Source organism: Malaclemys terrapin, chromosome 1 (genome assembly GCF_027887155.1).
Source record: "Malaclemys terrapin pileata isolate rMalTer1 chromosome 1, rMalTer1.hap1, whole genome shotgun sequence".
NCBI classification, from domain to species: domain Eukaryota; kingdom Metazoa; phylum Chordata; order Testudines; family Emydidae; genus Malaclemys; species Malaclemys terrapin.
Genome location: NC_071505.1, coordinates 65,105,206 through 65,132,411, shown reverse-complemented (window position 1 = coordinate 65,132,411; position 27,206 = coordinate 65,105,206). Strand labels below are relative to the sequence as shown.

The 27,206-nt window shown below is 44.2% G+C and overlaps 1 protein-coding gene across 5 annotated transcripts in view; it reads right to left on the bottom strand.

Annotated features, from left to right (window-relative positions):
* CPSF6 (cleavage and polyadenylation specific factor 6) overlaps window positions 1-26,100 on the bottom strand; it is a 45,128-nt gene extending 19,028 nt beyond the window's left edge. For all 5 annotated transcript variants that reach the window (XM_054026163.1, XM_054026157.1, XM_054026170.1 and 2 more), the window contains exons 1-5: window positions 25,963-26,100; window positions 7,688-7,897; window positions 5,631-5,734; window positions 4,149-4,294; window positions 2,367-2,540 (exon numbers count right to left, since the gene is read on the bottom strand). In XM_054026163.1, coding sequence (XP_053882138.1) covers window positions 2,367-2,540; window positions 4,149-4,294; window positions 5,631-5,734; window positions 7,688-7,897; window positions 25,963-26,022 — 694 coding nt within the window. In that variant the 5' untranslated portion in view covers window positions 26,023-26,100. The remainder of the gene's footprint in view (window positions 1-2,366; window positions 2,541-4,148; window positions 4,295-5,630; window positions 5,735-7,687; window positions 7,898-25,962) is intronic.
* Window positions 26,101-27,206: the final 1,106 nt, after the last annotated feature.

Sequence of the window (27,206 nt, the reverse complement as noted above, 5' to 3'; positions counted from 1 at the left end):
TAACTGCATCTCCCCAGCAAAGCTTGCTGGTTGGAGATATGTAGTTGAAGGTTACCCGTCAATTAAATCTTTCTTCCGAAAAGGTTCAGTCTTTTAGCGTCTTTTTGTTTGGGGTTGCACTTGACTGGCCTTGTCTGTCCCTCTCATTTGCTGCAGACACCACCAGGGACCAGGGGTGAGGGGGATGCAAATACAAGTATCTGAACCCACTCGCTGGCACATAATACTTTTTCTCTGTCCTCTGAGGTGGGGGGCAGAGAAGGAGTTTGCCACAGGGCCTTGACCAGTCCCATCACCACTTCATTGATGGGTAAGGCCACCTTGAAGGGAGCTGCTGCAGCCAGGATACCAATAAGGCTGTGTGATATCTCTTTGACCTGCTCAATTTCAAGACCCAGGTTTGCAGCTACCCACTTCAGAAGGTCCTGATGGGTCCTGAAATCATCCTGCGGAAGCAGGCTACAGGATCCCACGACAACCTCATCTGGGGAGAAGGAGGCTTACACCGGAGAAGGGGCTCCTTCCTCTTCTTCAACTACATCTGGAGCCATCTCCTGAATGTCGGTACCGGAGTCGAGGTCTAGTGCCAAATGGGAAGGAGCAGTAGCCAGTCTCTCAGAAACCACTGAGTAAGAGCAATGGGAGGGAGGATCTGGTACCAAGGGAAAGCCCCAGCAGTTCCAGTAAGGCCACTGCATAGGCCAGTGACCCGCGGGCCAGGTGCCGGCACCGAAGTCCAGTGGCACATAGGCAAGGTACCAGTGGCGGGCTTTCGGTTGCATGTAAGGCTCCCCTTTAGACTCAGGAGTCTTCTCTTGGAGACCCTGGTGGAGCAGTACTTGCTTCTGCCTCGATGCGGTGCCGGAATTCTTGGGACCGGCAGCGGACCGGAGGTGATCAGGACAGCTTACCCCTAGAAGGTGCAGGGAGGGAACGGTGTTGGGAAGGAGCCTGAGTTCGAGAAAGTAGTCCCCTAGCCACTTGGAACACCTCCTGGGTCAATGGAACAGTCAGACCACTGATACTATGGTGGCTTCCAGGTGTCAGGTCCTGCACTGGACTCAACGCTCTAGGCAGAGTTGACAGTGCCATCACAGGCCCAGGAGCGGAAGAGTGGCCCAGCACAGATGTCACTGTGCTGCCTTCTCCCTGCTTGTATTTTTTCTGCACCGGCGATTGCACTCTGTTAGAGAGCTGCTTTTAGTCCTTCTTCCTCAGAATTGGAGATGGTGAACGGTGCCAGGAAGAGCTCGGGGGAGGGTTTTGCACCAACGCCGCATGGCCCGAATCGGAGCGGCTCTGCTCTGAGGTTGGTCTGAAAGCGACTTCCATGAGGATAGCCTTCAACCTAATGTCTCTGTCTTTTTTTAGTGCGGGGTCTGAAGTCCCGACAAATCTGGCAATTGTCCTTCACATGAGTCTCCCCCAAGCACTTCAAGCAGCTGGAGTTCAGGTCACTCACAGACATAGGTTTGCCACAGGAGGCACAAGGCTTGAAGCCCAGGGACCAGGGCATTATCAGCCCCTGGGACAAAAGAGGCCCTCGACAACAGAAGATATTTATTTACGCTATGTACACGAACACTAATTACAAAAACTATATATACGCAGTGAACTATGATCCAAAAACCACAGGGAAGAAAGCCTTGCTGGAGCAAGAGGGGTCGTTCCAGCAACCGTCACAAGTGGTAAGGGACTGAGAGGGTGCGTGGCAGCGGTGCCCCTTATACTGGCATATAAGCGCACAGCTCCAGAGGGCGCTAGAGCCAGCCCGAAGGATACCACCGAGGGAAAGATCTCTGGCAATGGTGCACGCAGTGTGTACACACCTAACATGGAAAGCACACGAGCAAGCATTCGAAGAAGAATACTGCTGAACTGTGCTGCTAATACAATTGCTCTCTGCTGCTTGAGTGTTGTTTTGCAGTGACTGCTCTCACTCAAACTAGGCTAACTGGATAGCGAACTAACAGATCAGCAAAGACAAGCCTGTGCAGAGTGGTGAGTCAGTGTAACTATTGTTTTAAAATATACATTGTGACACTAAATAAAATTATCTATCACTTTAAGGATTTTTGTTATAATATTGTTATCAAGCTTGTTTATACTCATGCTCCTACTTCTCTGGAGCCTGAAAACACCCCTTTGATATCAGAAGTTGGATTCCCCTATGCTGAACAGTGACAGAGCTCCCACAGAATCCTACATTCCAGTGACAAAGTGAAGACTTACTGTAAACAAGTCCAATTGCCTGGGTCTCAGTAATGCCCAAAACAAATTAGAAAGTGTGCTATATTAATATTTGGCTATATTAAAAACTGAAAGTGGTAAGCTAGGAAATTAAACAAAGGTTTTAGTTTCTTTACCAGGGAAAGGAGGTGGTGGTCCTCCTGGTCCTGCAGGTCCAGGGAATCTGTCCCCACCTGGAATGCCACCTGGAAAACGGCCTCGTCCTCTGTTATTTGGTGGAAACGCTGCACGTGAGCCACCTCCTGGAGGACCAGCTTTACCTTCTCCAGACATCTGGCCTGATTGTGTAGCTGCAATAGGGAAGCAAAAGTATATTATCATTCCATAAAATGAAGGGTTCCCCACCCCCCCACCGTGACCAAACGAGTTCATTTTTTGTTTTGTTTTTTTGGGGGGGTGAGGAGGTAGCATTGCTGTGTGCTCTTCAATAGTTACTGCAGCAATGCTGAGTACTAACCCTTCATATTTATATATAATTTTTCATGCACAGTTCTCAAAGTGCTTTAGAAAGCCTCCTTCTCCCTATTTTAGAGATAGGGAAACAGTCACAGAGAAGTTAAGTGACTAGTCCAAATTCTTTGAGCAAATCAGTGGAAGAGTTGGCAACTGAATTTCAATCTCTTAACCACCTGTCCTATGCTCAGGCCACTAAACCAAAGATTCCTAAATCTGGTCTGCAGACAACTAGGGGTCCACAGGTAGGAAAGTGGATGATCATATGGTGTTATTCTTGTGTCTAGCTGCTTCTACAACAGATATCTAGGCTCGTCACGAAACAGATAAAAAGGGAAGGGAAAAAAAGAGCCTAGCAGCCTACAAAAGGACCTGGAAATATGGAGGCGCCTGCATATCTAACTCTTTTAGAGACTCTGCTGCTACATAATAAAGGAGAAGAGAAAACAAGCCATTCTCTGGGCCAGAGCCACAAGTGGATTTGAGCTGTCAGCCACCAGGGAGAGGCAAGTTCAGACCAGAAGACCAGGGAGTGAATCAAAGCTGTTTTTATTCTGCTTCTATGCTTGGTTCCTTTTTCCCTTTCTTCCTGCATGTGGAGAAGGGAACCAAGCATAGAATCTGAATAAAAAGTATGATACAAAAAAGTTAATTAATATGTTTACTCACATCAGAAGTTCATTGATGATTTTTTAAAATTTCTTTATTACATGTAAAACTGTGTTTCCCATTGTGCAGTTTTTATTTCTTGATAATTTCCTTCCTTTCAAAAGGCGTGAAGTGGATTTAATGGCTCAAATCATGGCCCCTGCTCTGATTGTATTATATTGGTCCACCAGAACAAAGCCCCAGCAAAGTTCACTTGGTCAAGAATTCCCCTGGTGTGATCAGACTGGCATAGCCAGCCACACATCAAACCTTCTTGTTTCCCATTTTCCATCATAGGGAATTCAGCTGAGGAAAGGGGTTTGGCTAGAACAAAGAAGTATTTCATGCTATGGAAGAGCACCTTGGGCCCACTGCATTCAGAAGCCAGTTATACTAGCCCTCAGGCAGCTCAAAGCTATGCCATGGCCCAACTGCTGTGCGAAGGACAAAGCAGTGACAGCCATCTCATTCCAGGTCCTGCAACAAGCAGAGCTCAGTCAGATATCAGAATCTAGTCCAATTTGTCTGCAAATGTCCAAGTTGTAAATGTATTCATTTTGTTCAATCTGGTTGTATGAATGCTTTCACGCACATAGTATTTTTCAAAGAATTATAGGGAAAAGATCCATAAAGGTATTAGCCCCAGACACCTTTTGACAAGTTTCCCTAACAGTAAACATTTCATAACTATTTGGAGCCATACATGTTATCATGGGATGAGTGCACACTGCAATACCTTTTCTGAAATGGACCTTTGTTTTTTAAAGTTACAACGCAACTAAGAAGAGAAGACTTACTTTTCCTTGACTGCATTTCAAACTGACTCAGGAACTGCTTATTGCATGGAGTTACAACAGGATTTTGCCCGTGCAATTCTCTTTTAGGCAAGAGATCCATCAACTTTTTGGAGGATGCTTCAGATCCCACACCTACAAGGGCAAACCTAAAAAGAAGGAGGGAAAGCTGCATCAATTTCTTGCACCAGAAAAATCTGATGGCCTTCCAGAGAAAGGATAAATACATGGCAAGCAAAAGAACATTTGACAAAAATCCTCCCCACAAACTTGGTTAATTGAGTTTTAAAGATACTTGAAAAATCAAAACGCAAACTCTCAAGATATGAGAAAAGAGCGCTAAATGTAAATATGAACTTAAGAATTACAATTTTCCCACCATTCAATTTGAAATGCCCATGAAAAGGATGGAGATGGGAAAGTAACTTTTCTTCTGCTCAACCATACAGTATGCACCTGTTTAGCTGGCATGTCCACAAAATTTAGACCCTTTACTTCAATTTCCAATTTTTGAATACATTTCTAGTGACTAAAAAGCCTCATTAAGGAAAGAATCACTGCAGAGATAAACTCAACAAATGAATTAAGGAAAGCTGTCTCTCTCATAGAGACTTTCAAAGCAGCTCAAAGGTAAAGAATGAATATTTCCTCCTCTACAAATTAGGATTTCTTAAGGAAACTTATTTTAGGTTTTAGATAACTAAACTAGACTATAACAAGATAAATCAAATTTAGTCAAGCTTAAAAGGATTAAAAAAAATCAATATTTTACCAAAGGTCATGATCTTCCACCATTGAGCTGTATTTGATAAAACTGGCATTAGGCAACTGATTCTTCTTTTCATTATAAATTAATCAAAGCTGCACTCTGAATGTTAGTTTAGTTTCACACACACACACACACACACACACACAAGGGGGGTGGCGGTTAACTTGGCATTCATGAAGACCTTAAATCAAATATAGTTTAAATCACAATTGAAATAGTCAGTTTGTCCACATCACAAAACTCACACAATTGACAATTTATAGTAAACAAAAAACCATTTACTGGATTCTGAGATGTGTTGTTAATAGGGATTGAGAGGCACTGGCAGAGCTGGGCAAAATGAAAATGAAGAAATAAAAGGCTAACAAATCAAGTTTTAAAAAGATTTGTCAAAAGATAGAATAAGAAGGCTTTCGCACTGATGAGAGGTTAAAAAAATTAAGAGTACACAGACTGAAATTTAGGAAAATCAATGTATAAGGAATGCCAATATCACAATCCTAGTCAGGGAGTAGTGAAACCTATAGTATTGTTTTTAGAACTTATATCTGTGATTGAATTAGTCGTCAATGTGGAACAATAGGGTACAAACCCTTGCTAGATATTAGCTGTCCAACAAAAGTAAACATCTCATTGCTGCGGAAAACACAGACCACTCACCCTCACTGTAGCAGATCAATGACCAATAGCAGAAAACATGGATAACAAATTCTTACCCCTTTGACTGGCCATTAGCACGGTTTTCAAAAAATTTTATCTCCAAAATATCATTTACTCCCAGTGAATGCACTGCTTCAGTTAAGTCTTCATCTGTTGTCCACTGCAAAATATTTTTATATTCAAATGTCAAAACACATTAAGATGTCAATTTTCACTATGAATACAGCAGTCTAATCCTGTATGTTTGTACTATTGCTTTTTACTTTATTGTGAAAATGATCAAGTAGTAGTGCATCTCACTGGATGTTTTCTGTGGCTGTTTGTAGAAAAGGCCAGAAAATATTTAAAGTGACACTTTACAGTTACTTCTTAAAGAAAGCTAGGTTAGAAGAAGTTTTGTTTTTATGAAAAACAAAAACATAACTTTCAAGGCTGCAAGGCTTAATCTGACCAATTTCAATAGTCACTTTTTTTGTTTGTTTGTTTTATACCTCAACGATTGCAAATTTTTCTTCTTTAAAACAGATTATTACTCAGTTTCTATTAGCCCAAAATCCTACATCTCTGAACAAGGTCAGATTTCAAGATCATTTCAATAGTGTGCTTCACTTTCACATGTGTTAGCGCACTTGTACCCTTTACACATGGTGCTCTATACCAGTGCCAAAACTGGCCCAAGTGAAATTTAATTTACTAAAATCCCGAACCATGAACTGCTCTTTTTTTTAAGGTTTAGACAGCAAGATTCTAAGAAGTTTTGTTCTACTTACTGATGGCAGAGAAAAAAAAAACCAACAGAAAAAGATTAAGAAAAGCAGAATTTATGAGCCACTTCAGTGGCCCATGGATATGTGACATCCATCAACATCTAACTGACTCTGCTATAAGCAAACGTCTAAGTCAAACATTATCCATTTCTGAAGTTAAACACGTTCACCCTGATCATAAGTGTGCACTGGTACTGAAGGAGTTGGAGTAAGAAAAAAATCTTTAACTCCAGAACCCCCCATAAATCTCAGGAGAGAGAGGGAACTGGGTGTTCAAGTTTTCAAACTCCTTATATACCATCCTCCCGCCCAGCTCTAGTATAGAACCCTCAACACCCTTCCGGCTCACAGCAAGCAAACTACATTGCTGAATTTCATGCCACTTAAAAAAAAAAAAAAATCAAAGAAAAACTTGACAATTCTTAAGAAGGTAAACACATTACTTACCTGGAAAGAGCCTGAAATCAGGATTCTGCAACACTTAACGACATCAAACACTTAAAACAAAGTATGACGCATTTTCCTGCATGCCTGGCACTAGTATAGGTTTTAGCAGAGGAAGCAACCATGAACTCAGAATTTTGCATGGAAGGGGTGAGAAATTGCTTTTCAGATTAACTGTCATAGTAAAGGCTAATTAGTTCAGATACTGATTTAGCATCTTACACATTTTTATTTTTAAAAAGTATACTGAAGGTTAACAATTAGTGCCAACAACAAAACGTATTTCCCTGGGGAAATACAAGTTTGGTTCTTAGTTCTGTAGTACCTGAAAATACTGCAGACACTACTCTTAAGACAGATGCTTGGAACAGTTTTGCCTGGAAAGTCACTGCAAGGCAGAGTCTTTGAGGATGAATTCTCAAAGAAACCTCAAAGAACATTACAGTTCTCTTTTAAAAGTAAAAGCTTCAACAAGGGATTATTCAAAATAAATAAGTCTACAGTCATAAGGCACTAGATAGTATTAATTTATTCTGTTCCTTCTCTTCAGAATTTCCCCAAAGCCCTAATAGCGTGGCAAACCTACCATGCTTTCTCAGAAAGCTTCCCCTTTCACCTTTAACTTATTCTACAAGTAAGACACAACTGAACCTTTATACTGTAAATATCCTCCATTTTAATGAACATTCCAAAACTGTATTCTTCCCCCAAGATTTTCATTAAAATGTTCGGAAAACCTGCTTCTCTGTTCTAAGATATCAGTAAATTATTTTTCTTGTATTATGTGCCAAAAAGTTAAATATTTTAGTATAATTCTGTCAACTACAAGGAGTATATTTGATCAGTGTAAGATTACTGCCCATAATAAAAAAGCATGTGTGTAGCTGAATTCCAACACTTACCCAAGTAAGATTTCCAATGTACAATGCAATTCTCTTTCCAGTATATGTATAGACAACATTTGGTGCTGCTCCTTTACCTACGTCATCTCCAACTGATGGTGGGAGAGAGTCCATATAATCACGGTCTTCTGGGGCATCGCCATTATTTGCAGATGGAGAGATGACATCATCATACAAATCTATTTGATCATGTCCACCATATTCAGCTTCCTAAAATACAAAAAAATATGCTGTAGATTACATATTATCTAAAATACTCTTAATATTTATTCAATACAAATACTGCTCTAAATGTCCCAGAGAATTATCACATGAGGTAAGACAGGCACATTTGGGCTTGAAGTGCAACAGTATATCCCTCCTTTGTGAAACAGTTTATATCCCAATTTGATCTACATTCAAATGTATATAAATCTGATGTTACTGCCTTCTGGTTTCTACTTTTAAAAAAATTCCACCAAACTGACAGAAAATTAACAAAAAGCCCATAGTTATTGCTTAATCCTACAATGATTTTGTTCTACTGATAGAGACAAACAAGAGAACACAAATCCTATTCTCAGAATGTTGCTGACATTAATGATGCTGGTAAGCAAAATAACAGCATGTTAACTTCAGCTCTTATGCAAAAACAAAGTAAATATTTTCCTATATTAAAAGAAATTGATAGGGAAAGTGGTTTGAGATTTTATGAGAGTCCTGGCAATGAATGCAACATACAGCCAAACTTTTCAGAGATTGGATCCCAAACTTGATCCCTGATTCTCCAATAAAGGGTCAAGAAGGGAGCACTTCATACTCTAATGATCCCACTTAATATAAAGGAGAAACACTGACTGTTTCAAAGAAAGCTATATCCCACTTTCTGGTATCACCGTGTCATCACAATATGAGTTGGAATGGGAAATTACTAAGATAGGAGCAAAAATAAATCAATTTTTAATTGAGTTATCAATCCACGTTCTTTTTAAAATTTAGACATTTTAACATTAAAATGGGCAACATACTCTTCTTTGCAATTAGGGGGCATCATATAAAAAAAATTCCTAGCTATGGCTCTAGTAATAAATGTATTAAAGGTTTAATCCAGAGTATCTTCTCTAAATTGAAGACTCCTCTTGATGCAGCCATTTACATTTTTTAATCTCTACTTACAGTCGTATAAATGGACAACTTGGCAAATGAAGTTAGCATCTGTCTTACTGGTCCCTCACCCACAAAATCAGAGTGACAACGCACGGGCATTACGTGTATTACAATTATTATTTTACAGGGACTAGACCATTGCCTTAGGGTCCTGCCATAACAAACTCTCCTCAGACCCTCGCATAACAGGTTCATTCCCCTTAAATCACTCCCCATGATGCTTTCCTTCAGGATTCCAGACCACAGGGCAGGAAAAGCTGGTTACATACTCTTTGTAAGAGGAGAGTGTTTCCCGATGCTCTGTAAAGGAGTCAGTTGCACAACTACTAAAAATACCAAGTTATAACACCCATATTCTCCCTTGTGAAATGAACCTCCAAAATTCTCTTGGCAAAACAAATCTCCATCTACCAAAGTTCTGTATTTTACAGCAAGATCTCCCCCACATAAACCCCTTTCTACTATATAAAATTCTGTTGTATCTTAACTTTTGTTTTTAAATATCTACTTCACCCACACATTAATTGAGTCAGTAAATATATGAAGGCCACACGCACCACCACAGTATTTAACGGTCTTACAAATTCTGTAAGTCAAAGAGTCTCTGTTTCTTTCCCCCTCCTGATTGCTATTTTAAATGCAGGGAAGCTAAATCAAAGTGGTGAATTTTGCACTTTGTTCTGAAAATTAGGTTCAAGATCATTTTAATTTCCTGCAGAAACAAGTTTCACACTTCTAGGCCAGCAGCTTTCAGTTCTGTCACCTGCATTTATAAGTCTTCACATGTTTTAGTAGTTCCACAGTTCCTGAGGAATGCAGCTGACATGGGAGTTTATAATTACTGAGCAGAAGCTTTTAAACCAGCTCATGCCAATGTCATGAGGGGCTTTGAGGATCAGTACTGAAACCCCAAGTTTGACTCGGTTCAGTGAGTAGCCAGTGAAATGAGCAGAACATTGCGGTGATACGCTGTCAGCAACCCATGTTATTAAGTAGGTAAGCTGTTTCACTTTGAACTAATTGGACAATGTGGTACAATCGGAGAGTCAAGAGTTTAAGGCCAGAAAAGACTTCCTGTACATAACATGCCACCTACACTACCCAGCACCTGCACACTAAATACAACTGAAATTAGACCAAAATATTATAGCCCACTGGAAACTAGACTATTATGTGCCCCAGGCAGAGAATAGGAGGTACCAACATGCATCAGTGTTCCACAATCAGGTACAATATGTTGCAACAATAAATGCAGATGGTCATTAATGCATGGATCGTTGTGGCCTACTCCAAAACTGACACCCTGGGGTGCAGTCTCCTGGCCAGCTTTAGGCAGAAGAGCTCTTTTCCAGCAGCCATATTTATTTGGGCATCCAGTAACAATGAAGATTCCAGCTGGCCCCACCCCATGGAGGGTGTTAATGTGGTTCTGAGTTCTATGAAGCATTATCTTCTCTCCAGCATCACTTTGTATTGCCCGCATTTAGTATCAGTCATCTGCTCTTCGCTGACACTAACAGTATGTCCACACAGCAAAAGCTGTGCACTGACTAACCTACCTGAGCTAGTGCTGTGTACGCGCTAGCCTACCCTAGCTAGCTTAAATCCAACTAGAGTGGGTAACAACAGTGATGAAGACAGGGCAACATGAGCTTCTGAATGGGCTAGCAAGCCAAGTACATACCCAGGATCCATCCCAGGCTTGTACTACATGTACTGAAGTCCAGAGTGCACTACCATCACTGCTATATTACCTGTGCTAGCTCGATTCAAGCTAGCTCTAGTAGGCTGGTCTTTGCACAGCTTTTGCTGTGCAGATATAGCCTAAAACAGCTAAGGGAAGGCACTGTTTGTATCTGACATAATGGAGACGTACAGTTGGGTGTTGTCCATGTATTACTGGCATATGAATCTGTGTTGTCTCAAGATCTTCCCCAGAAAAAAAGGTTACTTACCTGTATTGTAACTGATGTTCTTTGAGATGTGGTTGCACATATGTATTCCACATTGGAGAGTGCACCCAGTCAGAGCCCGAGTGTTTTCTGTAGCTGTACCTGTCAAGGTGGCGTACACACTCTGCACATCCTCATGGCCCATCTCAAGGCTACATAAGGGCAATGCTGCCCCGATCCCCGAGAGTTCCTTTGCACCAGAATATGGTGACTCGGGACTCTGGTGCAAAGGGGTTACAATATAGGTAAGTAACCATTTTTTCTTCTTTGAGTAGGGTGACCAGAAGTCCCGTTTTTAAAGGGACAGTACCGTTTTTTGGGGCTTTTTCTTATATAGGCGCCTATTACCCCTCACTCCCTGTCCCGTTTTTTCAGTTGCTATTTGGTAACGCTATCACGTGTGTTGCGCTCAGATGACACACAACAGTACCATTAGGAGATGGGGCACAGAGACTATTTAAATAGGAAATGCAATACTGTTTTCCCAAAATTTGTTTTAGATCTTGAAGCAGGCGTGATGGCATAAAGAGTGAAGGTATGCACAAAGGACAAAGTAGCAGCCCTACAAATGGGGACATCCCATAGAAAAGCTAATGAAGTTGCTTGAATTGAATGGGCTGACTGTCTTTGTGGAGGAGAGGTGTGAGCTATAGAACTGAGAAGGGCCCAGATGAATTCTATTTTGTATGTCAGGATTAATCTGGATTTTCCCTTTTTTCAGGCTGAGTCCCACACAATCAAAGAGACAAAATGATAAACAATGTGGTGGAGAACCAGATGCTCAGATCTCCCTCACACTAACAGTTGGCTAAGTAAGGGAAGATGTGCATTCCTGTTCTCCTCAAGTAGGCCACCACCACTACAACGCACTTGGTGAACACATGTGGCACTGACATCATGGGCCAAAGGGAAGTACTGTGTATTGCTAGTGTTGGCCTCCTACTACAAATCTCAGAAACTTCCCATTACTTGGCACTACCGTGGCATGGAAGATCAAGGAAAGCAAACCAGTAACTGTGATCTAGGATTGATGCCAGGAAAACCATGTGAAGTCTAATGTACATGATGACCTTTTTGAGATTTCAAAAGTCCAATATGGGTCTCAACCTCCACTCCCCTTCAACTTGAGGATCAGAAAGTATCATGAGTAAAACTTCCCCAGTGTTGATGGGGAACTTCTTGTATGGCCCTTAAAGTTAACAGAGTCTGAACTTTTTGAAGAAGCACTAACTCGTGAGATGGGTCCCTGAAAAGGTTAGGTGGATGGAGAGGAAATGGACAGAATATCCCAATTTCGTAGTGCTTATGATCCAGTTGGCCATCATTATGGCTTCCCAAGCATTGAGAAAATGGGACAATCTTTCCCTAAATGAGGGGGTGAGAAGATAGTAGGAAGAACACCAACAACTGCATCGCTGTCTTCAAAGGACAAGTTAAATGGGCTGTTTCCACACAGCTGACTGAGGACAAGCTGGCTGATTCAAAGTGAAGTTGAAGGACCTCTGTCTCTGATGTTTGTGCTTCCTTCTCAAAAAATCATGTTACCTTGGTGGATATCAAGACTGCATATAAAAACTGACATGGATATTACTGTTGCCAGGGTATATACTGACATAAAGGGTAGCACAAGAGGCTTTAAATGAAAGTAGTTTCATTAGTCTTGCCTGATAACAAGAACTGACTATCAAACAGAAGGTCCTCTATGGTTTGTTGGATGTCCAAGGCTATGTAACCATGGGGGTCTCATTGTTATTGCAGAAGCCATCACCCTAGAAGAAGGGCCCATGATGTCAGGAGCAGGCTGGGTGAGGTCTTGTCCTCCTTTGCATCCTTTGGTAGTTTGTCAGTAAACCTGAACATTAACTCCCATTTACAAAGTCATATTCAACTAACAGTGCCTGTTAGTTTGCTATATACACGAGAAGAGGTATAGTACATTTCTCTCTCAAACAACTTAAATCTCTTCGGCTCTTTTTCTTTGGGAGTTGATTTAAATCTCCCAACGTGCTCTCTCATTGGCAGCCATAAATATAAGGGAGTTTAGGGCTGGATAGGAATAAAAGCACTTGAACCAATGTATTGGGATAAGATATTTATTTGTATGCTTAGCTGTAGGAGCTAAGGAGGCTAGCAGGTACCATGAAGTGTTTCCGAGTTCTAGAAGATTGTCATTAATTGGGAGGGCATCCCTCCCCAGGGTAGTCATCTCGAGAAAGTCCAAAAGCCTGTGAGTGTTCAATTGTACTAGATCAGCTTGCCTGACTAAAGGAATCCTCAATGGGACTTGGTGTAAGACTTAAAATCTTCTGGAACGAGAGAAGAAGAGTCCACAATCATTGAGTCATCAGGTGAGGAGGAAGACAGGTTAACAGGAGCTGATGGATCCTCCTGAGGTAAAACCCACTCTTCCTGCATCGATTCCTCCTGCAGCACTAGCTGCTCAGTGCCCAGCTTTCAACCAAGGTGGCCCTGGAAGTTGCTTTGCTGTATGGTATAGCAACATTCCTTTCAACTGGGCAAGTGATTGAGACCTGGGGGATAGGGTTCCATGTTCCAAAAATGCCACTGCGGGAAAGCATAAGGCATGGGCAGCCAGTAGGTACCGGTCCACAATACTTTCTCTGCTCTATAATCAATCCCACTCCTGGTACTGGCGCTCTCCTTTTGGGGGCAGACTAAAAGACAAACTGTGCCTAGAAGGGGATGGCGAAGTGCTGGAGGACTTCAAAAAAACGGTTACCTAACTTTCGTAACTGTTGTTCTTCGAGATGTGTTGCTCATGTCCATTCCATTCTAGGTGTGTGCGCCCATGTGCACAGTCAGAGACTTCTGCCTTAGTGGTATCCGTGGGATCGGCTGAGGTGCCCCCTTGAGTGCCGTGCTCATGAGTTGGTATATTAGGCGCCGCCAACCCTATCCCCTCAGTTCCTTCTTACCTCCCATGACAGTTGGTCGGAGCGCCTTGTCTTGCATCACAAGAGTGTTAGGAGTTCTTACGATCCATTGTTCTGTCTCCTTTGTATTTTAGTTGATAGTTAGACCATTAAGTTAAGTACCTAAGTGTTAGAGTAGTAGTTTAGCAGTTAGTGTCCTAGCTGGAACTTCGCCTCGGAGCGAATTTCCCCCACAGGGCACATTGGCAGAGACAATGGGATTTTTTTTTGCCTTCCTCTGCAGCATTGGGGCAGGATTAAACTAAATGATGTCTTTTAAATCAAATCATGATTTGAGGACTTCAGTAACTCAGCCAGAGGATCTGGGTGGGTGAGTTCTGTGGCCTGCAATGTGCAGGTCAGATTAGATGATCCCTTCCGATGTTTCTTAGCTGGTACCAATACTCGTCTCTGCACTGGAGCTGAAGAGCTGGTCTGGGAACAACCTGAGGTACAGCCAGTATAACTGACTCCCCCACCACAGGACAGCCCAGGATGGAGAGGCAAAGCAAATCCTTTGCTGCCTCATAAGGTTGTGGGGTCATTGGTACTGGTAAGGTTGGTGCCAAAACATAATCCATTGGCATTAGACTCAATGGCTGTTCCACGAACAGAAGCGGAGTTGATGGCACAGTACTGATATCGTCTCCCCAGTACTGTGCTGGGAAACGGGTCAATGGCCATCCCTACCTTGAGTACCTGAATCCCAGTGATGTTCCATGTCCTTTGAAGAAGAGGAGTCTTTTTTCAACTTCAAGTAGCTCCAGTCTGTCTTACATATCTCCTTTCAGGAAAGCTCTGGAGAGCAAGACCAACCCTCTTTCTTCATGGAGAATAATCTGAATCCAGAGACCACTGAAGCCTTGGTAGCAAACTGCAGGCAGGTGACGGGGTGTTTGGCCGAGGGGTCAGAGGCTGAGATAGGCCTCATCGCCTGCTCCATGCATAATCTGAGTTGCAGATCTCTGGAAATCTGCATTATTTTCTTGAAAGAATGGCAGATACTGCTTTTCTTAACGTGTCTCTTACTGAGACACAAAAGACAACCCATGTGGAGGTCACGATCAGGACAGACAACCCACGCAACAGGCAGTGCTAAAAGCCCAGTGAGCGCTGCATTCCATCAGTCCCTAGCATCAAAGACTAATTACTAAAATAACAGATAAAATAAAAGAAACAACTACTGGATATTAACAGCTAAAGCTTGTCTCTCTCACAAATAGAAGTTGATTCAATATTATGTCACTCACCTGGTCTCTCTATTCACAGGAAAGGTAGAACTAAACTCACTGACTACACAGAAGAAGAATCGTGAGGCAAACTGCCCAGGGAGCTCAGGCCACTGGCAAAAAAGGAACTGAGGGGTCAGGGCAGCGGCAACGTATACAGCTTCAAGAGGGGCCATAAGAATGTGCCATCCCTACGGGTACTGCTGCAGAAAACTCTCTGGGCTCCAGTACACTGGGACCACACACACCAGTGCAATCACTCAAAAGAAGAACTTTGCAGAGATGTTAAACAGGGTGAACCAGAAGAATTAAGTCTCCTGGAACTCCAGAGGGGATGGTCCGAGAGGTGAGACAGCTGTTGTTCACCTAAGCACTTTGGTCTTGGAACTGAAATTATTAGAGTAGTCACAGTGCATTCCCATTCACCTCTAAAACATCTCTAAGACATGACTGCTGTATTCCATGACAGACAGGATAATAAAGCCAATCATCAAATGTGTTTTTAGAACATCCCCATGTTATTGTAACCCAATACCAAGAAGACTGCCAGATTACACATGCAATACAAAAAGTTACATAGATGCTGCAACTCTATTATCATATGACATTTTTCCTTTCTTCAAAAATCTAAGATTTCAAATTAAAATGTTAACATTTTCTTGCCCCAAAAGTCAACAAATCAACACAATGTTGCCCCCTTAAATCAGTTTTGTAGAAAACATTTCAGCCCACCATACCAGTAGCAATAGAGATATGAAATTCCATCCTTTTCCCTTCAATTCAATTATATGTTAATTCCAGATCATAACTAGGACTTTTTAGATAATATTAAATAAAATACACCTCTAGCCGATACAACGCTGTTCTCGGGAGCCAAAAATCTTACCATGTTCTAGGTGAAACCACGTTATATCGAACTTGCTTTGATCTGCCGGAGTGCGCAGCCCCGCCCCCCCGGAGCACTGCTTTACCGAGTTATAGCCGAATTCGAGTTATATCGGGTCACATTATATGGGGGTAGAGATGTAATCTAAGAAATGCTTGACAAAAATCTAGGAATTTTTGCTGCTTTACTATTTTTAACATACCATTCCCTCTCTGTTTTTTCAAACAAAACAGCTTTCTCCTCCCCTCCCTCCCCCTTATTTTCCAGAATAGGACTTTACCACCACATTCACATGACTGAACAGAGAATGAAGAAATAAGGGCAAACACAAGAATGAGCTGGCCAGGCAAAGAAAAAACTGTCTTCCTGTGTAGACGAGGCACAGTGGTTTAGCCTCCATGCAGGACAACAAGCAAGACATTATTTCATTTAATATTTTCTAAACCTGCCATTTCACATGCCCTTGCTCAATGTGTCTCATTTTAGGACTCAAGGCTGCAAGCTGCTTTATGCAGATAGACCCCTATGCCCATACAGAATCACAAGGACTTCGTTATGGATCTATATGGAAGAGCCGTCTGGATGACAGTCTTTATAGATCCTTTTGCATTACCACTGGCCAATTACTGTAGATTGTATGAAGAGCTATGGGATTTGCTATTTTTGTGCACATTCTGTTACCCATAGTCATTAATCAAGTTAACAGAAAAATGAATAGAAAAATCATTCACACAAATAAGTGAAACCCCTCTCCCCCCCCCCCAAATATAATGTGCTGCAGGGTTTTTTTGGGAGGGGGAGAGAGGGGGAAGAACTGAGGCAAATATCTAAGTTTCCACTATTGTTTTTGTTTCTTTTAACTCATCTTAATGTGTATACAAACTATTGATGCACACACAGTGTTGTTACTTTATGGAAAGGATTTGCGGGTCCTGAAAGATCACAAATAGAAAGATCTGTATAGTCCTATACAACCAATACAGTATCAATCTTTTTTCAGGGGAGGGAATGAATCCTCAGATGTTAAAGCTTCTGAAACAGCTTCATGTACTTAAAACTGGTGTATATACACTCAAATAAGCTTTAACAAAAGAAAAGCCCTTTTGATGCTACTAAAATACAGTAGTTGATAACTCCCTCCTCAAAGAGAACCATCCAAGATGATGGACAAAATTTTGTGGATCCTGCAAGACTTGTAGGTTCTTGCACTTTACATCATACATCCAACTGTTTCAGCTCACATTAGTACATATGGAGAATATTACGTTACAAAATTGAGAAAGTGGCCAAATTATGTACAAGTGGAATAACTAAGAAAAATCTACTTGTAGCTAAGAGCATATATCAATATTATTTTATTGTCTGTATTATGGTAGCATCTACTCTAGATGGCCCAACAGGGACTGAGGCCCCATTGTGATAGGTGCTGTACGTACACGCAGTAACAGGCAGTCTCTGCCCAAGACCTTACAAGCAAGGGCAAAACCTTAATAACATGGTGAACTGCCTGCCAAATTCAAAGAAATTATTTTTCAATAAGCCATATTTGATTTACACACCTTATCTTAATATTAAAGCAAACATCTTTATCTGTAAACCAATCTAAATCCTTAAAAAGCGTACAGAATTTACCCCATTCATTTTCTCTATTTCAGTTTCCATTGTGCTCTCTGGATGAAGTCAGAAAGATAACCAGTGCGTCCAAAAATTTGCAGCAGGGTGCTAGGCAAAGCCATAGTGTGCTGTCACGTGATAGCTAACAGATTTCAGAAGAGTGTTTTTTCTTTTAAAAAGTTCATGTTCCCATGGACTACATAACTACAAGGAGCCTGGGGCTATTTAAATACCAGCTGGCTCAAAACCTACTTAATAACACTATAGTAGTCTCTTGTATGCTCAGCATAAGTTAGCCACCCTGTCTAATTACTTTTATTATTCAACTGTGTGTATGTCTCAAAACTATTTCTTGTTTTCAAGTTTATCTTCTAATTACTTCTGTAAGAGACCAGAGTCATCTATATATGTATATGTTCAGACACAAAATGCAAAAATAGTACATATTCACAATGTAACTATACATATGCCACCAGGCTCTGCTGCAGAAAAAAAACTGTGATAGTGACCTGCTGCATCCACCAACCACTGCAGAATCAAGGTCAAAGAGAAAATACTACTGAAGTTTTTTCCCCCTTTCCTTTCCCCTTAACAGTTCCTTCAATTTGAGGCACTAAAGCACACAAAGACAATCTCACCCTCATGCTCTCCAGCTTACCTGGAAATCCCATCTCTACTATAGGAAGGACCATAACTTCTTCTCCTAAAGATGAAACTCAGCTTCCTGCTTTAATTTCATAATTCAGCTTTTGGAAAAATGTCAGCTGAATTTAACCTACTGAGAACATAAAGAAACTACCATGTGCCCACCGTAGTCATAGTTTAGCAAGAAAATTTTAAACAATGTTCACACCAACAGCAGTTTACCATTAGTTGGCATTGTAAAACACTTATTTAGTAAATACGCAACTCTGATTAGATGTTTAGTGCCCAATGGGTTATGCCTCTCTCAACCACAGTTGTCCCTTGTTTTATAGGTACTGTACTCTCCCTCCCATATAGCCCAACACACTGCACCACAGAAAACTCTTCAAGACAGATTTTAGGGTGTAAAAGAACTCTGAAAAGGGAATCATAGGGGCAGAAACAAGGTGAAGACATTCAGTAAAGAATGTCAGAAAGTATAAATGAGTGCATACTTGTTTTCCAAAGCTACCAGGAAAAAGAGTCTGAATTGAACACCCTGAAGGCAAAGTGATGGCATTCTAGTAAGGCTACCCAAAGCTTATTAGAGGAGATTTTACTAGAAAGGTTATAATGATAGCAGCATTGTCTATGTACAGTAGAATCTCAGAGTTACAAACACCTCAGAAATGGAGGTTGTTCGTAACTCAAACGTTCATAACTCTGAACAAAATGTTATGGCTGTTCTTTCAAAAAGTTCACACCTGAACACTGACTTAATATAGCTTTGAAACTTTACTCTGCAGAAGAAAAATGCTGCTTTTAATCATCAATTTAAATGAAACAAATATAAATCTTTTTTTAAACTTCCCCTTTTTTCAGTAGTTTACGTTTAACACAGTACTGTATTTGCCTCCCCCAGCTGCTGCCTGATTGCACACTTCCAGGTCCAAATGAGGTGTATGGTTGACAAGGCAGGTCATAACTCTGGTGTTCATACCTCTGAGGCTCTACTGTATACACAAAACTGAAAAAAGAAAGCACATGTACACACAAAAGAAGTCCCCTTCACTCCCCAAAATATATCTGAATTTTGCAGGAAAGAACATTATTACAGTTCTCACTAACAGTGCAGGTCTCTCTCCATGGCCAGTTTTAACATCAAGAGAAGGTAGCGAACCACAGGCTTACAGGAAAGTGGAAGGTCAGACAAGGCTGACTATAAGTAAGACAGTAAGAAAATTGTGGGCTGTGACTGTGTTGCAGAAACTGTAACTTTTAATACTCAGTGCAACTTTTAGTGTCCCTCCTCCATCATGGTGGAGGGGCAGCCAGGGCAAATTTGAGTGAATAGTATTGTGACCTTGGTTGACAACCAAGAAAAACTTGGGTGAGTAGCGATGCAACGTAGTGCATGAGATGGGGTTATGGTGATGTACGAGGAAGACAACCTCAAAGACTTTGCCTTCTTCAGCAGCACAACTGTGCTGGGGAACCAGTTTGGGGAGGCCCCAGTAAGTGGGGCTAGGTGGGAGCTGGGACTTATGCCTCCCAAAGAGCTCGATGGCAGGACAGGGGAGCCCCAGCAGTGCCAGCCCCTTCACAGGGCTTCTAAGGGTCTCCAATTTGGGGCCAACTCAGGGCACAGAGGCTCAGGCCCCACACACACCCTGGACTGAAGGCTTGGGGAGGAGGGGGGTATCCAACCTATGTTGGAGAGTAAAGGACACTACTAACAACTCTGTCCTGATGGCACCTTTACCCTCTAACCCCACCACACGCTACCTTGTGGACACCTCTACAAACACCCGCATGTGCTCATCATGACGGAGAAGCAGTAGGGCCAAATTTGAGTGATGTTGCACCTTGTGCAATAGGTCGCAAAGCCATTCATTCAAACGTGGCTGGGGCTTATGTGTGGGTGTACACCCAGGACTGGACTTCTTGTGGGGGTATTCAGATGGGAGGTCTTTATTCTTATTGTTTGTTTTATTATGGTACTTGAACTGACAGCATCAAAACTACAGTAGCACCATAGTGTATATATAGAATCGAAGCAGCCTAGGGTGGAAGAGGAGATCTGACAACCAGCATGGGGGGGGAGGGGGGAGAAGCAGTATGGAATCCTGAAGCCAAGGACAAGGGAAAGTGATGTGGCTCACCATAACTGAAGTCTTATGTGTCTGATACAAATGAGAGGTATGTAATGAAATAACTTGGGTATAAGTAGAGTTGCCCTTTACTTAATGGATTCACAAGCCCTTTCAGGATTTCTCAGTCCCCATCCTAAACTAGTGGCTCCTGTAGCATTGGGGTGATCTAAACCAACAGCAGCAGCATAACACTTTATACAATAGCAAGCTGTTCCCTTTGCAGTTGGCTCCTGTGTAAAATGCTTGCTACAGAGGAGAACTGACTAATGCTAACCACTTTGAGGCTGCAACAGATTTTCCAGTCATCACCCTGATCGTGCCACTTGTATGATTTTTGGGTCAGAGACCACCTCATGTAAATTTCTATAGCACCTAGCACAACGAGGCCACAATCCCAATTAGGACAACCCAGGCACTACTGTAGTAGAAGAAATAATGATAATCAGAAGTACTTCACATCTGGAAGAACTGAAATGGAAAAGTGAATAAGATGGTGCTCAGTATTTTCCTTGCTACCTTTCCATTTAAAAATATTACTGTCCAACTGCCACTACCTACCTTATAAGAAAGGCAGTCTGAAAGGTAAAAAAATAAGCAAAGTCTGAGGAAGTAAAATGAGCATTGTGACAAGGTCAAAAAATGCAAACAAGAATGAATTAAAAGTTGTAATGAGATGAACAAAACCCCAAAAATGGAGCTTAGAGAAAAATTACACAAAGATGACAATTCAAAGGCCTAGTATTCTGGAGTGTGTTTATGCTAAGTAGTCAATATAAGACAAAATGACTAAACATTGTTGGGGAGAACCTCTTTATTATCTCAATTTCATTTGTTTACCAGGTCTTTATCCTTAACAAGATTATCAGTTGGCTAAGGGAGTTGCGTGCCTGGGACCATCTTTGGCAGGTGTGAGTTAACAACCTGAACCCCACTACATCTCTGGAATTTACTGTAGGCCCATAAGCAATTGCGCAGCAATGGTGTGTGTGCATTTTTGGAGCAAAGAGAAAACAAACAACCTGGGCCATGTGGCAGCTTGCCAGAAGCCTGAGAGACAGCTCTAATTAGTCACAGCAGAAATTTCCAGGATTACTACCACATTAAAAGAAATCTCAGACTTAACAGAGATGGTTGTTTTGTTTTTTAATACTTTGCTTTTCATTTGGCAGATTTGTTTGTAGCTAGTGTCTATTAAGAGCACTGTTGACTCAATTAGATGCTAAGAAAGACAGGTAGTACGCAATTATGTTTGTAACCTTTTCCTAATGTAAGGGAGGATATGTACTATCCAGAAAACACAGAATAAAATCGAACAGCATTCTAGACATTTGCCACTTTATTGGGATCAGAAGTACACAGTGGAAACTGTTCGTTAAGTTTCATGACTGCTTTCCATGGAGTTCTTCACTGAAAAGTTACATACAATGTCACAAACTTCAAGTGCTTTTCTAGAGAGGTTTTGAAACACCATCACCAGAGGTAAAACCACTGGGAAAATAACATTTTACAGCAAGGAAGAAAAAAAATCTGCCAGAAAAAGAAAGATGACAGTCAAAACTAATGCCTAGTCTACCTACTTTTGTTAGCATAGCTACATCGGGGGGTGGGGGGGAAGTAAAGAGAGGAGGAGTCCCACATTTCAACCAACCTATGCTGGCAAAAAGCCTACTGTAGAAGCAGATACACCAACAAAAAAGTCCTTTTGCTGTTATAGTTTATTTTGTTTGGGGGAACAAAAGAAATTGCAAATGTCTAAATGTTTATTTAAACATGTGATAATCACTCTTCTGTTCCTTTTCTATTCACCACCCAAATAAAACAACTTTTCCCCAATACAATCATCTATTTCTCTCTTGCCCCATCATCCCCCATTTTCTCTCTTTCCCTCTCTGACACACATCCAACCTCCCCCTGCTAAAAGATGTGCTCAAGTGCCAACTGCAGAGCATTAGTAGCTCTGCAGGTCTGGAAGTGTCTGCAGGAGGGTGGCCACTTTATTTAATTTCTCATGCTCTGGGGCAGAAACAATGCAATCTGGGGTATGATGACCTAGGTTAATGCCAGAGCCCATTTGACGTAAATACAGCTGGTAACTAGATTACAGCAAACCTGATAAGAACATGACATGAATTTTGGTAAGGGCAAGTAGACTTTTTGAGATGAATGAAAAAGGAGAAAAAGCAAGAACTATAAGAGTAAACAGCTGAAAATCAACTGGCTGTAATACAAGGAAAAAAGTAGATGTGTTTCCATAAAGCTCTATCATTAGGAGGCAAAAAGGGTTGTTAATCTATATACCCCAAGTGTCTCAGGACTGGGCCAACTCTCACATTCCGGAGACTCACTGGACAAGTTTTGCTTAGTCCAAGTCTCTCTCCTAATATTTATTTATTAATTTCTGCAGTGTGCAAGAAAATGCAGTGCATATTTTACAGTTTCCTTCCCTCTGGCTGATAAATTTGCCACATTTTAGTCTCTCCTACGAGGAGACCTTGGATAAGGCAAGAAATCATGCTTGTTTTATGGTTTCTTTATCCAGCTGTAGACTAAGGATTTTCATGCATATGTTACAGTATCTCTACCCCCTCTTTGGTGCTGGTGGGAATCATGTGTTTTACAGACCTTCAAGGGATAAGTGGATCTCCAATATGGAAATGGGAGAGATTTGGCTGTGTGTTACAGTTTCTCGGGGGGGGGTGTGTGTGTGTGTGTGTGTGTGTGTGTGTGTGTCTCTCTCTCTCTCTCTCTCTCTCTCTCTCTGGGGATATGGAGCTGGGAGTTGTTGCTATGTGTATATTACAGTCTCTCAGGTTGAGTTGGTGGGAGTTTTGCTGTCTGTTACAGCCCCTCTTTCTATTGAGATGGGGGATATTGCTCTGTGTGTTACAGTTGCTCTCTCTACCGGGACTGTTGCTATATGTATCTGTCAATAACCCAGAGGGCTGTTGCTCTGTGTGTTACAATCACTCTATAGCAGGGGTTCCAAAATTGGTTCACAGCTTGTTCAGGGTAAGCGCCTGGCGGGCCGCAAGACGCTGTTTACCTGAGCGTCCGCAGGTATGGCCGCTCGCAGCTCCCAGTGGCCGTGGTTCACCATTCCCGACCAATGGGAGCTGCGGGAAGCCGCAAAGCAAGTTTGGGAACCCCTGCTCTACAGGAATATAGGGGCATTACTCTCTCTGTCTGTTATATCTGTGTTAAAGCTACTCTTTCTGGGGATATCTGGAGGCCACTGCTCTGTGTGTGTGCTACAGTTGCAATCTTTCTCTCTGTGGCTACAGGAGGCCTTGCTGTGTGTGTGTTACAACCTCTCCCTATGGGGACAAGAGGGGACAATGCTCTGTATCTGTGTTACAGCTGCTCTCATTCCATGGGGATAAAGGAGTTAAGTATTGCTCTAGAGCAGGGGTTCTCAAACTTCATTGCACCATGACCCCCTTCTGAAGACAAAAAATTCTACACAACCTGCAGGGGGTGGAGGGGAGTCCTGAAGCCTGAGCCCGCTGAGCCCCACCGTTCCAGGCAGGGGGGCCAAAGCCCAACCCCCACCACCCCAGGTGCTGTGTGGGTTAGTGTCTCGGGAGATACAGAGATGGGGGGGCAGGGCATTTGTTGCTGGGTGTATAATACAGTCTCTCTTTAGAGATATTGAGCAGTTGCTGAATGTGCGCTACAGTCTCTTGAGGGATGTAGAGATGGGGGGGTTATTATTGGGTGTATAATACAGTCTTTAGGGGGATACAGAGATGGCAGCTTGTTGCTGGTTGTATAATACAGTTTCTCGGGAGGCAGATATGGAGATGAGGGAGGTGTTGCTGGGTGCGTTACGCTCTCTCGGGGATGGGGAGATGGGGGGGTTGTTGCTGAGTGTGTTACGGTCTCTCGGGGGTGAGGAGATGGGGGGTTGTTGCTGGGTGCATTACGGTCTCTGGGGGTGAGGAGATGGGGGGTTGTTGCTGGGTGCATTACGGTCTCTGGGGGTGAGGAGATTGGGGGGGTTGTTGCTGGCTGCGTTACGGTCTCTCGGGGTGGGGAGATGGGGGGTTGTTGCTGGCTGCGTTACGGTCTCTCAGGGTGGGGAGACGGGGGGATTGTTGCTGGGTGCGTTACGGTCTCTCGGGGTGGGGAGACAGGGGGTTGTTGCTGGGTGCGTTACGGTCTCTCGGGGTGGGGAGATGGGGGGGTTGTTGCTGGGTGCGTTACGGTCTCTCGGGGTGGGGAGATGGGGGGTTGTTGCTGGGTGCGTTACGGTCTCTCGGGGTGGGGAGATGGGGGGGTTGTTGCTGGGTGCGTTACGGTCTCTCGGGGTGGAGAGATGGGGGGGTTGTTGCTGGGTGCGTTACGGTCTCTCGGGGTGGGGAGATGGGGGGGTGTTGCTGGGTGCGTTACGGTCTCTCGGGGTGGGGAGATGGGGGGGTGTTGCTGGGTGCGTTACGGTCTCTCGGGGTGGGGAGATGGGGGGGTGTTGCTGGGTGCGTTACGGTCTCTCGGGGTGGGGAGATGGGGGGGTGTTGCTGGGTGCGTTACGGTCTCTCGGGGTGGGGAGATGGGGGGTTGTTGCTGGGTGCGTTACGGTCTCTCGGGGTGGGGAGATGGGGGGTTGTTGCTGGCTGCGTTACGGTCTCTCGGGGTGGGGAGATGGGGGGTTGTTGCTGGGTGCGTTACGGTCTCTCGGGGAGGGGGATGTGAAGATGGGGGGTTGTTGCTGGGTGCGTTACGGTCTCTCGGGGAGGGGGATGTGAAGATGGGGGGTTGTTGCTGGGTGCGTTACGGTCTCTCAGGGTGGGAGGATGGGGGAGTTGTTGCTGGGTGCGTTACGGTCTCTCGGGGTGGGGAGATGGGGGGTTGTTGCTGGGTGTGTTACGGTCTCTCGGGGTGGGGAGATGGGGGAGTTGTTGGTGGCTGCGTTACGGTCTCTCGGGGTGGGGAGATGGGGGGTTGTTGCTGGGTGCGTTACGGTCTCTCGGGGTGGGGAGATGGGGGGTTGTTGCTGGGTGTGTTACGGTCTCTCGGGGTGGGGAGATGGGGGTTGTTGCTGGGTGCGTTACGGTCTCTCGGGGTGGGGAGATGGGGGGTTGTTGCTGGGTGCGTTACGGTCTCTCGGGGTGGGGAGACGGGGGGTTGTTGCTGGGTGCGTTACGGTCTCTGGGGGTGGGGAGATGGGGGGTTGTTGCTGGGTGCGTTACGGTCTCTCGGGGTGGGGAGATGGGGGGTTGTTGCTGGGTGCGTTACGGTCTCTGGGGGTGAGGAGATGGGGCGTTGTTGCTGGGTGCGTTACGGTCTCTGGGGGTGAGGAGATGGGGCGTTGTTGCTGGGTGCGTTACGGTCTCTCGGGGTGGGGAGATGGGGGGTTGTTGCTGGGTGCGTTACGGTCTCTGGGGGTGAGGAGATGGGGGGTTGTTGCTGGGTGCGTTACAGTCTCTCCCCCGCGCACGCACCCACAAGGCGGAGGGGGGCGGCGTCATGCGGCAGCGGGCCGGCTGGCTGCGGTGGCAGACGCCCGGTGCAGGCCGCTCTCGCTCTCCGGGCTGAGGCCCGTTACCCCCTTCGGAATTAGGGCGCGACCTCCCCTCTTCCCCTGCTGCCGGGCCCCGCGCATGCGGCCTGCGCTAGCGGCCTAGCGTTCCGCGGGAAACCCACGGCCGGGCGCCTACACCAACAATGGCGGCGGCGGCGCCGCCTCCTCCCCGCCGCGCGGCCCTGCGGGAGGCGCAGGGACCGGTGCCGCCCGCGCGTACCTGGTTGAACTCCTCGCCCACATCGGCGTAGATGTCTATGTGGTCCACGCCGTCCGCCATGATCCCGCCCGCTCCTCGGGCCGCCGCCTCCGTCACCCGCCGCGCCCGGGTCTAGAGCCGCCGCCGCTGGTGAGAGGGAGCTAACATCACTTCCGGAAGGAGAAGGGGAACTTCCGGTTATTGCAGCAGCTACCACTGCTGCCCTCAGAGGATGCGCCTGAGCCCGCGCCAGGCGAGGGGAGGGGGTGTGACATAGGCCTGCTGGGGAGTTTCTCTCAGCGCCCCCTCCCCCAGTCAGGGAGCGTGTCACCCCACGCGGGTTCGGGGTTTGCTCGCTGACCAGGCTCCCCCACTCTTGGAGGGGTGGGATTGGTGACCCACCATTAGAATCAGAATTCTGCGGTGCTCGCAAGCCCTAGCCTGGCGCCCCATTGGGGTGGTGGAGGGCTGCCCAGACTCCAAGTCAGGGACAGATCCTGCCCCAGAGGGCTTTGAATCTAAAGTCCTAATCGTGTAACTGGTTGGGCGCAGGCAGCAGGACCCATCGTCTGCAAGGAGCTCTGGGCATTAGGGTGGGCACGTGTGGATTCAGTTGCAATAACGGTGCCTACAGTCAAACACGAGCGGGGAGAGGAGTATGCCAGGGGATGAGAGAGCAAATGAACCAAATGCGATAGCCATTAGTCTCATCATATCTTGATGGTGCTCAGATCCTACAGTGATGAGGCCTGGTACAAGAACCTCCATATGGCGGAATGAAATTGCCCATGATCAGGCATTCTAAAATTATAAGAAGAAGAACAGGAGTACTTGTGGCACCTTAGAGACTAACAAATTTATTAGAGCATAAGCTTTCGTGGACTACAGCCCACTTCTTCGGATGCATAGTGGGCTGTAGTCCACGAAAGCTTATGCTCTAATAAATTTGTTAGTCTCTAAGGTGCCACAAGTACTCCTGTTCTTCTTTTTGCGGATACAGACTAACACGGCTGTTACTCTGAAACTTAAAATTATAAGCATGGCCATTATGCATCAGACCAATGGTCCGGGTGCTTCAAAGGAATGTAAAGAACAGGGCAATTTTGAGTGATGCGTCCCATCAACAGTCATTCAGTTCCAGCATCTGGCAGTTTGAAATTCAGGGACACCTGGAGCATGGGGTTTGCCTCCCTGACTATCTTGGCTAAGCCATTGATGGACCTAACCTCTATAAATTTAACTGATTCTTTTTTGAACCCAGTTAT